The 17500-nt window shown below is 46.7% G+C and overlaps 1 protein-coding gene across 7 annotated transcripts in view; it reads right to left on the bottom strand.

The window, feature by feature from the left end:
- NPAS2 (neuronal PAS domain protein 2) overlaps window positions 1-17500 on the bottom strand; it is a 154527-nt gene that overhangs the window by 43950 nt on the left and 93077 nt on the right. For 6 of the 7 annotated variants that reach the window (XM_040623585.1, XM_040623583.1, XM_040623586.1 and 3 more), the window contains 2 exons: window positions 12198-12289; window positions 7866-7955 (listed from right to left, as the gene is read on the bottom strand). In XM_040623585.1, the coding sequence (XP_040479519.1) occupies window positions 7866-7955; window positions 12198-12289 (182 nt within the window). Of the gene's footprint in view, window positions 1-7865; window positions 8032-12197; window positions 12290-17500 lie in introns of those variants that run through there. The other variant, XM_040623589.1, reaches the window with a different exon arrangement.

Raw genomic sequence — 17500 nt, 5'->3', positions numbered from 1 at the left:
ACGCTGAGTGTGGTGTACAGACTCCAGTCATAAGGACAGAGAGGCTCCCAGGGAAGGACTCCCATGGGGAGGAATCCCTGAGCAGGAGCTGAGGAACAGGATGATATCTGTGGGGAGCCAGGGTACTCCAGGCAGGGGGCACGGAGGAGAGTGGTGGAGACAGGTATTGCAAAGGGAAGTGAGGTCAGAGCCAAGAAGGCCGCAGAGGAGTGAGTGCCCTGTCCTGTGTGCCTGGGGTGGGGAGGACGGGACCTGCTGAGGGACCGAGAGGAAGGGAGGGCAGGATTGTGCTTTCTGGCCTGAAGAGAGAGGGAGCACAGGTCACCACCAGGCTAGAGATGGTCAGTCTGAACAGGCACAGGGAAAGGGAGACGTGACGCACAGGAAGGAGAGTCAAAGAGGTCACTCGACAACAGAATCCACCCAACACCGACTGAGGGCCACCGTGTGCCAGCTACTGCCTTTCGCACCGGGAAGAAACACAACGAAGCAGGCGAGGCCCTCCCCTCTTGCAGCCAGCAGTCCAGGGGCTGTGAGGAAGGGTGACACCACTTGGTGGCAGAGGAAGGACAGGAAGAGGAAAAGGAGGGACTCCCAGCTTGATGGCACCCGGGCGTGATCTCCGTGGGCAAAGACTCTGTGAACCCCTCACTAGCCTGTGCTATCATTTTCTCCCTCGGGCTCTCTCCAAGTTCCTTCCGATGTTCTTGATTTTATTTTAAGCTCATTCCCTTTAGTTTTTTAGATGATGACTAATGCTCACAGATGACAGTAGTCTTTCTTCTTAAAGACATTGCAGATAGAGACACGATGACTAAGTCACTCCATGGTCTTTTCTTGGAGAGCCAGTTGGAACCCCCTTCCCCCAAAGTGAGTATGACAGAGAGCTGGGTTACGGGGCTGCCTGACCTAGCTGCTTCTGTGGAAAACAGTTGGCAGGTCACAGGGCTGTGGGGGCACCTTGGGCTACAGGTTCTACACAGAATAAAGATGAACCCCGGATGGAGGCTGGTTGGGGGGGTGGTGATGAGGATTATGAGTTAACACCCAGAAAGGGCTCAGAGCCGTGCTTGGCACAGAGCAAGCTCTATGTACTCACTATTATATTACTATTATGCCATTTCCGTGTGCCGACAATGAACACAAACAACGATAGTTGGAAAATTCAAACCCTAATGGTTACAGGGGAACAAATCATATCTGCAATTGAACTGTCCCTTGAATGAGTTGAGCTCTGTTTATTAAATTGACAGCAATTACAGAGACAAGGGAGGGCACGTGCCGTCCGCAGCCATCTTCCCAGCTGAATCACAGTGTCGGGAACATCATTTACCTCTTGGAGACAGAAGGTTCTCTACCCCAACTTACTGATAGGTCCTTGGCTGCTTTCTCAAGGATCGTTACCAAGACTACTTTCACTATGAACGCCTGTCCTAATTCCAAATCGCACATTTCCCATGTTTCTTCTTGTGCCCATTGGGAGCCTGGAGATGACTGGGAAGTGTTTCGGGACACAGCAAGGCATTGTCCTCTCTCCCTAGGAACCAGCAGTCCCAGTTTGGTGGCACCCAGCAGAGTTAAGTGCGCCCACCCACGGAGCGCACAAAGCCCACCGGCTGGGTTGGAAGGGAGCTGGGTGGACACTCTGTGTCCTGGCAGTTCTGGCTGGAGATGTGTTGGCCACAGTGAGAAGTCTTGGAGAAGGGGCAATTGTGAGATGTCGTGGAGAAGCCTCACACTGCGAAGAGGCAGGAATGGGCTTCCCAAAGCAGTCAGGACCTTGGTCTCCCTAAAGGGCCAGAAAGTTGCAGACACACCCAATGGGCTTTGATGCCGTTTAGATTCAGAATCAAACTGATAGTCCAATGGTAATGCTTTCAGAAGCCAGTACAGGGAGTGGCTTTGACCTTAGAGTAGTGAAGAATTATTTAGGATAGAGAAGGTAGCAACGCTAAAGAATCTCTGTGCATGGAAAGAACCTAGAGAGGGAGAGGTGGGCCGCAAGATGAGAGAGTGTATTTGTAACACATAAGCCATGGTGTAAGTCCTAAAATTAAGGTTCAGTGTTAAATGCTGTCTTGTCACCTAGCAAAACTGGGAGGCCCTCAACGAGCCCAAATGAAAGTTCTCCTTCACACTCTGCCCCCGTGGAAAGGTCCCTTGGCTAAATAATGCTCCTTAGACAGGCACAGTTCCTGCTCAGCCCTGAGTGGTGGGTTTAGCTCCCTGCCAGCCTGCGGAATTATTCAAATAAACCACTCTCACCCCTGTGGGAATCGGGGGGTGCCCCACCCTCTTGTTACTACGAAGCCTGCTTCTCACAGCCCCTGCTGGTTCACTGCTCGAGGGTACGGCCCCGTGTGGCCCTGCGTCCTCGTCTCCAGGCTATGAGTGCATGAGATGGATAAACCGCTGTCGAGCTCCCCCGTCCAGTGTTGGGTGTTGTGCATTCAGCGGACCCGTATCCCTAAGGCAGAGCGAGCGAGGCAATGCAAACGGTACCCGACAGAGGATTAGTGTCTAGAACATGGAAAGAATGCCTCCAAATTACAAGAAACAAACCAGACAGTTCAGTAGGAGAACGGCAAAATACCCAAACAAGCACTGTGTTCACAAAAGAGGAAACCCAAATGGCTAACAAGCACACGCCAAGACGCCCAATCTCATTAGTAATCAGGAGAAAAGCAAGTTAAAACTCCATGAGATACATTCATGTGCGAGCCTGACAAATGCTAAGAAGTCCGACACTCCACGCTCTGTGACATGGGGCGCCTAGAACCCTCGACTCTACTGGTGGACGGTGCAACCACTGTTAACAACGTGGTGTTGCCTGGTACCCGGGAAGGTGTACCTACTCTCCAGTCTGGCCATCCCACCCATCAGTTCTCTACGGCCTGCTTGCAAATGCGCATCAGGAAGCACATGCCGCATGTTCACAAAAGCCCCTTCCAAGAGTTCCGACCCGGAACGGATGCAGAAATGTTAGCACATTCCTCCGATGGAATACTGGGCAGCGGCGGCATAAACCCGTGACCGCCACTGCTAACAGTGTGAGACGATGGCTCTCACAAGCAGCACGGAGCAAGAGGCGTCCGCTTCCCAGGGCTCTATTTCCCAAAGTTAACCAGAAGGGAACGCTAAATCGTAGTGTTGAGTGGCAAATGAAAAGTTGGTAGAACTACAAAGAAAACCAAGGACACAATGATCTTAAAAGCCAGGAAAATGGTCATCTCTGGCTGGGAGGAGGGGGGTGTGATGGGAAAAGAACAGACGGGAGCTTCTCTGGTTCCCAGACATATTCTGTTTCTTTGGCTCAGTGACAGCTACCTGTATGTTTGTGTTCTCTTTACCATGAATTTAAACACTGAATGTATGTTTTATACATACCTTTGTGTGCATGCTTTATAAAAATCAAGAGGCACATTAAAGCAGAAAAACATCGGGGCACCTAGGTGGACCAGTTGGTTAAGCGCCTGCCTTCGGCTCAGGTCATGATCCCAGGTCCTGGGATGGAGCCCTGTGTCGGGCTCCCTGCTCAGCGGGGAGCCTGCTTCTCCCTCTGCTTGTGCTCTGTCTCTCTCTCAAATAAATAAATAAAATCTTTAAAATAAAATAAAGTAAAATAAAATAAAATAAAATAAATCTAACCGGTGACCTGGACTCTTTTAACCTTTGACCAACTCTTAGCTGCATGCAGCCACACCTGCCACAGCCTCCTAGACACAGCAACCCCCAGCTGGGCCCCCACCCAGAACCATCTCTAACCAGATGCCCCAGACCAGGTGGGTTCTTTTAGCAGGTGAGGGCGGGGCGGGGTGGGGCGGGGAAGGAAGGGTGGAGCCATGTCTCCTGGGAGGTGTTTCACAGATTTGCTACTGTGCTGCGTGGTAAAGTAAGCCAGGGGCTCTGTCTTTCCTTTTCTGTGACCTCCTCTCCCTGCTGTGACCCTTGTCGTGGGAACCTGACCCTTTATTCTACTTCGATCTTGTATTACTTGCTAGAGCTTTCACTGGGAGAACCAGCATTCCATGGAAGTAGTTTTTGGTCTGTAGATTTCTCCACATTTATAATCACTTGTGCCTTAGATTATTTTCCTTTGGGGACGTGGTACTGTCTGTGCCCATATTTCTCACTTTGGAGGCATTTCCCACTCCCGTCGAGCTGTTTGCCATTGCTCCCGAGGTAGCAGCCCCGTTTATGAACTCAGCCCCTCACTCAATGAACACTTAAGGCAATCGGGTCTGTGCTCAGGGCTGGAGACAGGACCTCTGCCTTACGTACACGCTTAGCATGGTCCAGCTCATTAAGCAAACACTGCAATCATTAACAAATCAACACAGCAATCCGGAAAGTTAGACTCTTTAGAAACTCAAACAAAAGTCCAAATAGGAAATACAGTTTATGCCTACTATGGGCCTCTCATTTGGTTCTGCCTCAGCCATATTCTTTCCCAGTTCCGTCGGAGGCATGTGACTTAGTCCCTTAGATCTTTCCTGGAAGGTTTTCATCCCAGAAGCTCCCTTTAGCCCTTGGTCTTCCATCTGCATGCTCATCTGCCGGGCCCACATTGCTTCTTTGACTGCCTGTGTTAATTCTAGACACCGAAATGTGCTGGTGTCACCACCACAGGAAAGTTTTGACTTTGTCTTAAAACCATTTCCTGCTTTGAGCTATTTTCTTTTTTCTATCAACTTGGGAAAGAAAGTTCTAGAATATTCCATCAGAAAATTGCTGTACAAAAATCTGTCATGTGAGCTTTTGCCATGTCTGAGTTTCTAGCAGTAGGAAGGAAACAGAGAGATAGTAAGCTCGAAGGTCTCAAAAGAAGAAAGGAATTCTTGCTGTTTTTTATCCCTCAATCTTCCCAATCACCGGTGGGCCTCCCATCCCAGGCCACACAAGGGGCAGTGGGACCCAACCCCAGGCATGACAGCCTCTGATCCCAACAGGGGGCACTGCAGCCGGGGCCCATGGCCTCCTGCCCCCTGCCCACACTGCATCTCTGTTGGATACGCCTTCCTTCAATGGCCCCTGTTCCAAGAAGACTGACCACTGCCTTCCAGTTCCCCATCCTCTCTTCCTAAGAATTGCAATTCTCCATTGTAAGGATGGCAAATGTGATTTAGCTCTAGTTCTGTGCCAGGTACTATTCTAAGTGCTTTATACCCATGAACTCACGTAAGGGACTCTTAATGGCACTTGGTACATTGTGAGTGCTCAATAGAAGTTAAGCTGTTTTTCTATTAGTCTCTAATGGTTTAACAGGTGAAATCTCTAAACAACATAGCAAACTCTTAGGGAAAAATAATCTCACGTGGGGCTTTTCAATGGCTGCATCATCCATGGACAAGTCCTGGGCTCATGCTGAATAATAAATACGTCCAAATCAAGGTGAATGAAGCCAATAGCAGAATTCCTGGAGAGCAACCCCAATCCTTGGCATCAGGAAGATACCAGAACCGAGGGATAAGGGGCTTGGGTTCTGAGGGCAGTTGCACCTGGTTTAAGGCCCCTGCTCTGCCCTCACTGGCTGGGCCTCCTCCTTTGTAAAGTTGAGGTGATAGGGGTGTAACTTCCGGATGGGCTCTTCTGCTCAACCAGCTGGTTACTGATGGGTACCAGGGAAGTGTCCATCCTTAACTGCCCTGGTCCTGCCATGAGAGTAAAGATGCAAGTGAATGCTAAGCAAAAAATGAAAAGAAGGTCGTGCTCTTGGTAAAAACCAGATAATCTGAGTTAGAAGTAAACGGAAGTTAAATTTGGGGATTGTCCGTCCTGGGCTCCACTGGAGAGCTCAAGGGTTGACTCTGTGTGTGTTTGGGAGTGGGTCTATGTATACATATGCATGATTCATATGGGTCTAGCATTAATAAGCTAGAGATGGGATCATTTCCGCTCCTTCCAAAGTTAGGAAATACTTCATGAAGGTGGTCCTAAATTGCTCCGGAATTTCAAATCAGAATTCTCTGCTCACTTTCTAAGTCCCCTCTGCCATGTATGGCAACTGGGTCATCAGATAATTACGAGAGCATAAAGCAGAACAGTGCAAATCCTGTTTACTCAAACAGCTCTGGGCTCTTGCGTTCCCGGGCCATTAAGGAGGCTCTGTGTCATTGCTTTCAACCAGCGCCGTCATGGCCCAACCCTGTCCATTCAAGGCAAAACACAAGCCCCTCCAAAGAAGCACCCCCTCGCTTCTTCTTTCCTCAGCCGCCTCAGGTCAGCCCGAAGAAGCCAGGCTGATTGGATGGGGTCACTTCTGTGTTCCTCGTATCAGCCTCATCACTATTCTGGCTTCAGAGAAAACCAAGATGAAATTGCACTCTTGCCTCCTTGGGGCTAAGTGAGAACCAGCCTCTCTGACAGCTATCAAGAGGGGAGAGAACGCCCCAAACTTCATGCACCTTGGAGATGGTGCAGGGAGTGGGCTGAAACACAAAGGTTAGACAGTCAACGGGGTCGTGCAAAGGCAACTGCCTCGCAAGGTAAAAGCTACTTTTCTGGAATGCACCACACAGTGACCAGCAAAGGAAGAATGCAGACAGCGGCTCTGATCTCCACACAGCGTCATTTGCAGAAACGATGTGATGGGGAGTAGCTTCTGAGGAAAAGTGTGACCCAGGACAACATGGAATCTTGGGCTGGTAGCAAAGCTGGGCTCATCCCCACAAAGCAAGCAAGCTGCTCACGGAGCAAGGCCACGTTACTCCCTGGCAGGTGTGGCTAAAGAGAGGCAGCCATTGTCCTCCAGCGTCTTCCTGGCCAGGATTTCCTTTGTACAGTAACCAGGGGAAGCGGTAACCCTCCTCATCACATCTGTTGGCTACGCGCCCATGGTTGTGCTGGGAGCGGGGAGCGGTGGGGTTAAGTGGTTTGGCAGGGCTTGTGGGGAGGAGAGAGAAGAGAGGAAGTTTTATCCCCATCAGGATGCTGCTGGCAGAGCTGTCATTCAAAGTCACAGTCTGCAGGAATAAACAATGGGGTGGCAGGAAAAGGAAGGCTGGCCAAACTCCTTTGAGGGATCCCCAGAGGCAGACCCTCGGCCAGCCACGTGCTGCTCGTGCTGCTCGGTGAGCCAGGTCCTTCTGACTGGCGGTTACCAGGGCGCCGGCCAGGCTTAGGCAGAGAGGAGGAGGAGGAGAGGGAGGAGGCGAGGCAGAGAGGGAAGAAGGCAGGGAAAGAGGGAAGAAGGGGAGGGAGGAGCACCTCTGAGGGCTTCTGTCAAACAGCATGCACCCCGGGACGGCAGAGCTTGTTCTCCTGCCCACACCCTCCCCATTTCCCCAAGGCCGCCCTGGTCCAAACACATCTCCCCAGAATATTTCAACTCTCCCCCCACCGCCATCACCCCTGTCATGGATCCTTTAATAGCATTAAGTGCCATCACCTACTTGCAATCTCAGACTATGTCCCCAAACCACGTCCCATCTCTATCTATCTGCTGCGCGTTCCTCCACCAGCTCTCAGTTGACCCAGGAGGTCGGCTTTTCCCTCTGCAGGGCATACATCAGCCTCTGTCCAGGCTCTAAGATATGCTAACTGTGCTACGACTCTCTCATCAGCTCAGCTCCTGTGTGGTTTCTGGGGCACAGAAGGATGAGGACCTGCACCCACATCCCCCCCCCCCCAGGGCTCGGCATGTCGAGATCTTGGTGCCTTGTTCATTCTAGAACAGCATATTCCTGCACCTGCCCTTCCTCTAAAAGGTCTCCCGGGATCCTGGCCTCACCTTGTTGAGGACGCTCCTTTATCCCTCTTACACACGGGCCCCCTCAGATCTACATCACCCCTGATCTAAGACCTGAATGCTTCTCAAGAGAAGACGATAATGTGGCCTGGCAAAGGCCAGTAGAGCAGAAACTTACCGGCAAATGCCCGAGCAGAGGCGTGATACTGTCAGAAACATAGAGGATGCTGCCGTCCGTTGTCACTGCGATGATGAAGCCGTCCAGGGCCTGCAGAGAATCCAACAGTGGAAGGCTCCTTAGTGGCGCTTTTACGGAGGAGGATGTCACTGAAGCAAAGGATCCCCTGTGATGACACTGACTTTATTTTGTAATTCTTTGAATATTTCCACAAATAACCTCACCGCACTTTTCAGCCTTGCACACAGGATCGTTTCGTACGCAGAATTCGTCTAGCCCAGGCAAAGGGTTTGCGAAAGCACTCAAGGGCTCCCTGGAAAATCTCACCCCTTGGTATCCTAAAACTCAGTGTAGCCATGGAAATTATCTATGTAGTTTTAATGGTAAACATCCTGTTGGGCTGAATCAGAAACATCACAATTACCATTAAGAAGATGTCAGTGATATTTTATGGTTCCCATCCCCTGACTCCCAATATCGCTTTGAGTTCAGCGGAAAACGTTTACCGGAAGGTATCGGACCCAACAGGTGCATTAACCCCCGTCGGTCAGGGTCGACCTCTGCCTACATTCATTGCTACAGCGGGACTACCTCCCGAAGGACCTGCTTGTAGGGAACATTCACATTACGTGCTGAGTGTCTGCTGAGTGTGAGGCACGCTGCTCTAGGTGCTTCTGATAGACAAGAAAGGATGTAGGCCGTTCATGTTTTCTCACAGACACTTCTGTTTTGTTTTTAGATTCCTTACTGGATGCTCACGATGCTTTCGTAAGACACATCTGAAAGTTGATTTCTAGAATTCAGACTGTGTAATTCAGCAGTGAGTGGGGTCATCCTGGCAACGGGCTGTACGGGTGCCCGGAAGAGATGGAAAACAAGCCCATCTCACCGGAAAACGAGTGTCTGGGGGAGTAATATGCTCGGGTGGACGGTTACTGTAAACCTATCACTTTGTACTGACTGTATCTTGGAAACAACATCTTCCTCGAGTGTGAGAATTTTTCAGCTTTAAGGGAAAAAAAAAAAGCCACGCTGAAATACGTGCTTAGAAGGTTCTGGAAACATTTTGTATGCACTCAGCTAGCTCCTCTCAGGGTGTTACCGGAAGTCTGCATGGCCAAAGAGGCATTAATTCTTTCAGTCGGGAGGGTGTAGCTAAGTGCACTGCAACAGGAACCGGAAACGGGCCACTCAGTGCATGGTGCCGGGATGAGTGAGAGCTCTCTTATCAGGAAAACGAACGCTAGGGTCATTTATTATTTTATACTCACATATTGCAGGATTTAAGACTGAAAAATATATTAAAGCATGCTTCTTAAGGGGACCTCATCCTTTTGGGTTACATCCATGGTTTTCAACTGGGGGCAGTTTTGCCCCTCCCGCCCTCATTGGGAGACATCTACTGATGGCAGCAGACATTTCTGGTGGTCACTACTGGGGTGGGTGCTGTTGGCATCTAGTGGGTAGAGGCCAGGGATGCTCTAGAACGTCCTACAATGCACAGGACAGCCCCCAACAAAGAATGATGAGGTCCGAGACGTCAACAGGGCCGAGGTTGAGAAATCCCGAATAAGATTTATGGGTCATGGTGAACCCAGAGGTACGTCCTGGCACCTTTTGTTTCTTTTCCTAACGGTTTCTTCATTTCTATTTGTGGCCCTCCTAAGGGGGGGGGTTAAGAGGTGGGGGCACTGTTGAGGACGTCAGCTAGACCTTTTTGCACAAAGCAGGGCAGCATCCTGGAAAAAGAGAAGCAGTCCAAATCATCTTCCTGCTCAGTGAGCCCAAGCCCCTCTTGGATTTGTAAAGCATGTGGGTGTTAAAAAGCTGAAGGTATTTATAGATGGAAGGTAACTTTCATCAGCTTATTGGCATCTCCCATTACATGCACAAGAGGTGTGCTGAGTCACTGCTTGGAGCACACTTGCTGGGGTTCTGGAGGGTTCCATCAGCGCCATCTGAGGGACTCAGCAGACTGACTGCAAAGTCGCAAAGTAAAGCTGACTGTGATGGCAGCTTCAGGGATGCCAAAAATGCCATCACGGACCACATTTTATACCTGACACACACCAGAAGGAAATGATAACAGCCCTTTCTTCCAATTCCTGATTCTGATGCTTCTTGTGTTTCCAGGGACAACCTCTGGGCTACGCAAAAAGATCACTGTCGCTTTTCTGAATACAGTTCAGAAGAAACGCTATGAACTCCCTAATGGCCAGTCAACAGCGCTGCCCCTTCATCTGAGTCAACGTGTTGAGAAGCTTGTAGCCATCATCTCTGCCCACTTACACCGTACCCGCCTGGCTGGTATGCAGCCACGGCACTTCTGTTCTCTCAAACCCCACGACCATGGGCGCACACTCCCAGAGTCTGGGATGGAGGAGGGATTCACGTCGAGAGGGCACTGGTGGTGCAGCTCCCTGGGGCCTGACGGGCTCTGTCCTGACTTAAAACGGACACCTCACGGTTACCAAGACATGGCGTCTGACTTCCTCACAGTCCCTGAAACGGTTCTAGAAAAGGAGATATTGTGGCTGGAAAGGGACACACAGGAGTAAGAAGTTGCCTAGTGGCAAATGGTGACAATTTCGTCATGTGGGGACCCCACGGGGCCCAGGCCATCCGGGAGAAGACAGTGGAGGTGCAGTTACTCATCACCAGGTCTGTGTTTCCTGAAGAGCAGCAGCTTGGAACAGAAGTTTGAAACAGAGATAAACCAGGAGTCCTAGTGGGTGGGTTTCCCAGGCTCCCCAAAGCTGCCATTTGCCCAGAAGGCCTGCTTGTTGTACAGGACTCATCGGGCATGAGTCCTTTAATTTGCTTCAAGGAGTCTATACTGGGAGCCGGGGAATGTGCCGAAGGAATATACATACAAATCGAAAATCTTCTTTTTCTAGAAATTCCAGTCTCTTGAATCTCAGTTCTCCCTTTCAGCCCAAATATGTATCCATTTTTAACTTTATAAAAGTCTTGTTTCCTCAGACACTTTGGATATCTTGAAACTCAGTTGGGGCGGGGGGAAAGAAGTGTGTGCTACAGGCTCTTAAAAAGCGGCTGGGTGTTCTAGGGTTACGCGTTTTAGCTACTGTCCCTAAGAATTAAAAGATAAACCGGTTTATGTAAAGTAGCATAATGATGCATTAATTCAACATTATATTTCACAAGCTGGTCTAAATTTAACATACTTAAAATGCATTGCTTCTGGAGAAAGTTCTGTATTTTCTTTAAATATAGTTCACATGTAGATTTAAGTATCTTTCATTTTATGCAAATGATCATTAATGCGCTTATATTTCATAATATTTGGACATCTTCATTCTGGCATTTTCTTACTCCAGTACTTTCTGTTTTCTGCATAGTTAATCTATGTAAATTAAAGTTTACATCAGTCTTATACACGCACCTAAGATGAGATATAGAAAGAAGCCACTCTCCAGAAACCCTGCCAGGAACCACTGACATGTAGCCAGCGTCTAACTTCCTTTCGCTGAACTCATTTGTCTCGGTTTCCTCTTCTAAGTCAAGGGCCCAGACGTCCGTGTCTGGAGCCTTCTCTCCTTCCACTGTCATGTCCGTACACTCCCAGCCTACTCCCCAGTTGAGACGTCAGAGCACCCCGCCACGTGTTTTTATAGGCACTCATCCTCATCTGTACGGATGGGTTTCACCCAAATGTAAACACAGGACACTGAAGAAGGCCACTGGCCCAGCTCGGCCAGATTTCCACAAATACAGCCCTGCAGATGGGTGTGGGCACCTAACTTTCTAGAGGGAGAAATGTGAGCATCTTTCTCAGCCCAGAAAGGGCGTGTGCTGGGTGGAGAGGCACAGGGTCACTTATGGTAGACACCCACATGCAATGTTGATGTAATATGAGCTCAAGTTAAAAGCCTAACTTTAAAAGAAGACTTTTGTTTTCAAAATGTGTTCTACTAAGGGAAACATATAATCATATAGTCATTGCATGCTAAAGAGGAGACTCTGAGCCACAAAGACAGTGCAGAGATGCGCTTTTTCCTCCCTCTTTCCCCTCCTTCTACCTACCTGCACCCTTGTCCCTCCTGGGTCCCCACTGGGTGTCCTCTAGTTGGGAGACCATGAGCGGGCTCTCCCTGCACACACTCACATCCAGTTTTGGGATTCTTGCTTATACTGCCAAACTCAGTAGCCAAAAAATAAGCAATAGCATGCAGGGCTTCGAGGGGTGTCTGTTTCAAGACCTCTTTCCACAGGGTCAAGGACAGCTGTTTACTTGAGCACAGGGTCTTATCTGGAACAAGCAGCTACATTTTGATTTGCAACCAATTAAGCTAATTTGAAAGTGCATTTCACCTCCAACATCAGCTGGGTGAATTCTTCATTACTGAGGAATGAAGGCTTCCAGTCCTGCTGAATATCACAGATTTCCGTTTGCGCTGAGACTTCTAAAAAAAACCAAAAAACATAAATAAACGGTTATAGTCAAAGGCACCTTGGGATTAGAATTAACAAATGAAGCCCACTTATTTCTATGTAATTTTGCGTCAACTTCTGCGGTGTTTAATTAAAGAAGCCAGGATAAGCAAGTAGGTTAGGCTGATTTCCAAGGACTAAGAACTTTGGATGTAATGGGCTTAAAGGCGTCTCTGGATGTTTTCACACCCTTTTAATGAGGCTTCAGGAGAAGAGTCCTCCACCCTCCGTGGGGCTGTAGTGCCTGCCAGTAGCAGGAGCACAATGCCCTTGAATTTCGACACGACGAAGCCCACAGTCAGCACTTGGGAGTTAGGCAGTCGCCACCTATCAAGGCAATGGGAACAAAGACCGGGCTGGTGGCGGGACACGGTCCTAAGCTGCCTCTTCATGGTCAAGGCAAAGCAGAACACTTTAGAGATCTGGGATTTTCAAAATTCCAGACACATTTTAGGCTTGGAGTAAATAACCTCCCGTGTCTATGCAGAATGTCCTGCAGAATGTCATTCTATTTTCCAGCATTTCCACGTACTGAAGTACAACGGGTCAGACAAATACATGTTCCTTAGTTGCTTTTAAAGCCAGAATATTCTTCTCAAACCTTTTCTGGACTGATCTATAATTTGCTTGTTTCTGTAACTACCTTGTACTGAAGGTGGTATTCATGTTTGTCAATTCCCTAGTCACTGGAATACACAGGACTCCTTAAATACTCGAATTCTTTCGCATTTTTGAAAGTGTATTTTGTTTATTACTAAAATGTCTCCAATAAGATTATTCCAGATAGCTCAAAGGCTGTATCACATATATGTTTTTCCTTCAGTTGATCTTCCATCTACACCAACATTTTGCTCCTTTTTATGTAGTAAGAGGTTTCTTTAGGGATTATTTTCTTGGTGCTACTGGGATGGTTTCTTCCTCCAAGATTTTGAAAGGACGAGCTGTTGCCGCCACGGTGGCCAGAGGCTGCACAAGGTGAAATGCATCCTGGGAAGCAGAGGGAGGGTGCTGCACACAGTTCTGGACCAGGGTTCATTCTGGGGTGCCAGCCGAGGCAAGGACGAGAGGGTGAAACTCTCATTTCCTCGAATGGTTGCCACAGCTTGACCACTTAGAAAAGAGATCTACCAAGGCCATGCTAATAAATTTATGCCATAAATGCTCTGCCCTGTTCCCCACACATAAACTCATGTAATGTTCTTTTGACCATTAGGATCAAGCTGCAGATTAATTTTCCAGGAGAAGAGTCTCCTCAGCAGTCCAGAGCGAATTTAGATAGTGGTTCATTCAACTTAATGGTAGAGGAAAATGAAAGGCCCGTTTCTTTTCTGTAAGTAACTTTAGATCCTTTAGTATGACTTAGATTCATCCTAAACACCAGCGTAATAATATTGAGAGCAGCCATTTCATTCACTCTGTATTTCAACAATTTGATTGTAGTCCTTGGAAGTTCAGGCTCACTTCACAGCATATTAAAAATATATATGTTAGATAAAATGTCTTAAGGCAAGTAAAAAAATGTTAAACTGGGAAACGAAGTTTAGGGTTATAATCACGTCTCCACTGGCATTTGATGTGACCAATCTCATAAGCTACAGGTGACAGGGCAGGGTCAGCAAAGAGGTGTGGTGACAGCAGTTTCTAAATAGCAAGGGAAGCAAAACCACCTGGAAGCATTTCTTTGAAGAAAAACATTACAATTAATAGCTGAACCCCAAATTCTACTGTAGTGTAAATCGTAGTTGTGCCCTAGAGTGCTCACCTCCCAGTTGTTCCTGGTAGGTGTGAACAAGAAGCCGTATGTCTTTGGGTTATGTGTGGTCAAAGAAAAGCCTGGGAAATGGGCAGAAACTCTCTATGAAGCCGGGTTAATATTACCCTGTCCACCAGAGACATTTCTCTTTGTGTTGCAGCGTCTCCTCCCGCCCCCAGCCCCTATCCACTAACGCAGACAAATTGAAGTGGCATGAAGGAGGACTATGATTTGATATTGGAAGAAATTCCCATGATATTGGCTCGAGATTCACACAAGAAGAGGAAAGCGTGCAGGTCAGCCTGGTCCTGTAGAAGTAACATTTAGGCGGATGTGAATAAGGACACGCAATACACATTGCTATTTACATAATTTAGGGATTTATCTCTTCCAACAGACACTGATGACACAAAATTTATCTCCAAAGAAACATGCTCAGGTTCTCATTTTGATCTGGATTCCTTCAAAAAGAATATGTGTCCATTAGAGGATCAAGATTTGTCTTCCAATATGAGAATATGGGGATGCTTGAAAGATTATTGAGGAAAGAGTCATTATAAAGAATTATAATGACTTCCTAGACCTAATCATCTTTTCTTACATATCATGTGGTCTTCCTAATCATGAAGGCAGAAGACATGTCCAAATCCACAGTTCTTTTTTTTTTAATGTTTTTTTATTACATTATGTTAGTCACCATATAGTACATCCCCGGTTTCCATGTAAAGTTCGATGATTCATTAGTTGCGTATAACACCCAGTGCACCATGCAATACGTGCCCTCCTTACTACTCATCACCGGTCTATCCAATCAGAAGGTGGAATAAAGCATGAGAGACTATGGACTATGAGAAACAAACTGAGGGTCTCAAATCCACAGTTCTTAACTCTGGCTGCACACTGGAATCACCTGGGGGAGCTTTGAAAATACAGATGCTTGTGCCTCACCCAGTAGTGTGCTGGTAACAGGCTCTCCCTCCCTACAAAAAAAAGGAAGAAGAAGAAGGAGAAGGAGGAGAAGGAGAAGGAAAAGAAGGAGAAGAAGAAGGAGGAGGAGAAGGAGATGGAGAAAAAGGAAAAGAAAAGAGAAGAAAAAGCCCTGATTTATAGTGTTTTCCCATTTCTGTAGTGTAAATACTCACATAATGGCTGATTTTAAGCTGTCAACTGGCTTGCAAAACTCCTGAAAATCTAACAATCATCTTCTGCAAGTCAGGATGAGCCAGCTGTAGCTCACCACTGGGGCTCCACCCCTGGATATTCTGATTTATTGGTCTCTGAGGTGTGACCCAGTTATATGTATTTTAAAACCTCTTCAGGTGATTCTAATGGGTGGCCAAGATGGAGGTCCCGTAGGCTAAATGGCTACACTAATGGGCAGCTAGAGCGCAGTTGTGATACAAATATCCTCAAGAGCTCCGTGAATGATGCCTTGTGGAAAAACAGCGTGGTGTCCTATTAAAAACTTGGGATCTGGAGGCAGACTGCCTTGTATAGATTCCTCACCACCCTGGCTGTCTGACTTGGGTGAGTGGCCAAACATCTCTGTGCCTTGGTTGGCTCATCTGTGAAATGATACTAACTCAGAGGAGCTGCTGTGAAGCTCACGTGCGTTCCCATACAAGAGTCCTTAGAACAATGCCTGCCTGGCTCACGGTGAGCCCTGAATACATGCTGACTGTGTTGTTCTTGGCCCTACTGTGGATGCTTGTGGAGTTCATGTCTATTTGGATTATAACTAAAGTTATTGTTTGCTTTTATTTTTTGATTTAATCAAAATTTTGGTCCAACTACTGTATTTCTCCATAAAATCAACCATGAATTTTCTGCTTTCTTTGAAATATAAAATCACAGAGGGTGAGTGAGATCCTCAGGTGATCAGAGTTGCCTTTAAGGGGGCTGTGCAAAGTAGGCCTTCCTCCTATAAAAAAGATGAGATGAAGATGGGCGCTCCTGGTGTGAGGAGGCTGCATTTCTGCTGACTGATCCTTCCCAGGTCCCAATTTGACAATTCTGCGATTCTGCAGCGGACAGAGCCCAGCATAAATGTCACACTGATGAACTTGATCCCAGCTGTCCTATTTAACAGCTGTCCTGCTTCTCAGTGGACTGACCTAGTTTGAGTAATTTGTGCAAAATATCTTGGTAATCGAACCAACCTGCTTTTTCACTTGGCCAAATCATTATTTAGGAAACATAACCATTCTGATTAAATTATTAAGGCAATCGAAAACTGCTGCAATGCTTTATTCCAATCCTGCTTGATTGTTCTTCCTTGACTTTTAACAAAAGCAATTAACATATTCTTTACACTCCCCTGGGCAGCTTTGGAAGAAAAAGAAGGAGGATATATCATTACTGTCATCTTTTTAATAGGTATATACAATTATTAAAGAAATAATAAAAGAACAGCAAGTATAATGAAACTTTCTAATGTCCTAGCTGTGCCCTCTTCCATGAAATCATCTTGTCTAGGAAAACGTTCCATGAAAGAGAAGCATCACTGTAAGCACAGAAGAATCGTAATTATCTCCTCAATAACCTGACATTTCTGACTTTATTATGTTTGGTGTCATGGTGAAGGAAAAAAAAGAAGAATTCTGCTCTTCTTGCTTGTTAATATCTACAGAACCCTCTTAACTCTTCTCCAATTTTTTTTTTTTTAGTACCATCCACGGGTGAGCAGCAGGGCAGGGTGGTCAGTGCTAAGAGGTAAGAGGGTTTAAAGGAAAAACGTAAAAAGGGTGAGTGGGTTATTTGAGAAAGACGTAAGTTCAAGGATAGATTCAAGAGGTAACTTCATATAATGAAATACTATATACCAATGAAAATGAACCAGCCACATCACTAGAAGAACCCAGATTAACCTCATAAACATCGTGCTTATAATCTGTGATTCCATCTGAATAAGGTCCCAATAGGGAAACTCTAGTATTAGAAATCAAAATAGAGAGTACTTCTAGGGAAAGCAGAGGTAATCGGAAGGAAGGAGCATTTATCGGGGAAGCTTATATTTATTGACCTGGGTGTTGGTTTCCCAGCTGTGTTTACTAATATACAGTGTGATAAGTAATTCAACTGTATAGTTACTATTTGTATATTTTCTTTAAGAATTAAAAAGTTTTAAAAAAGAAAGAAATGCTGGGATCACTGGATAGCCACATGCAAAAGAATGAATTTCAACTCCCTACCTTACTCTATATACAAAAAATAACGCAAAACGGATCAAATACCTAAATGCTCACCCTGTAGCTTATATGCTTGATGCTTAATCTATGGCTTAAAACTATAAAACTCTTAGAAGAAAACATGAATGATGTAAATGTTCATATCCTTAGATTAGACAATGGTTTCTTAGATAAGATACCTAAGACAAACAAAACAACAATAAAAAAAGATAATTGGACTTCAAGCTTAGAAACTTTTGTGT

Source organism: Ursus maritimus, unplaced genomic scaffold (genome assembly GCF_017311325.1).
Source record: "Ursus maritimus isolate PB19 unplaced genomic scaffold, ASM1731132v1 scaffold_6, whole genome shotgun sequence".
Taxonomy (NCBI): Eukaryota; Metazoa; Chordata; class Mammalia; order Carnivora; family Ursidae; genus Ursus; species Ursus maritimus.
The sequence above is the reverse complement of the archived record's forward strand: the minus strand, read 5'-3'. Positions and strand labels throughout refer to the sequence as shown.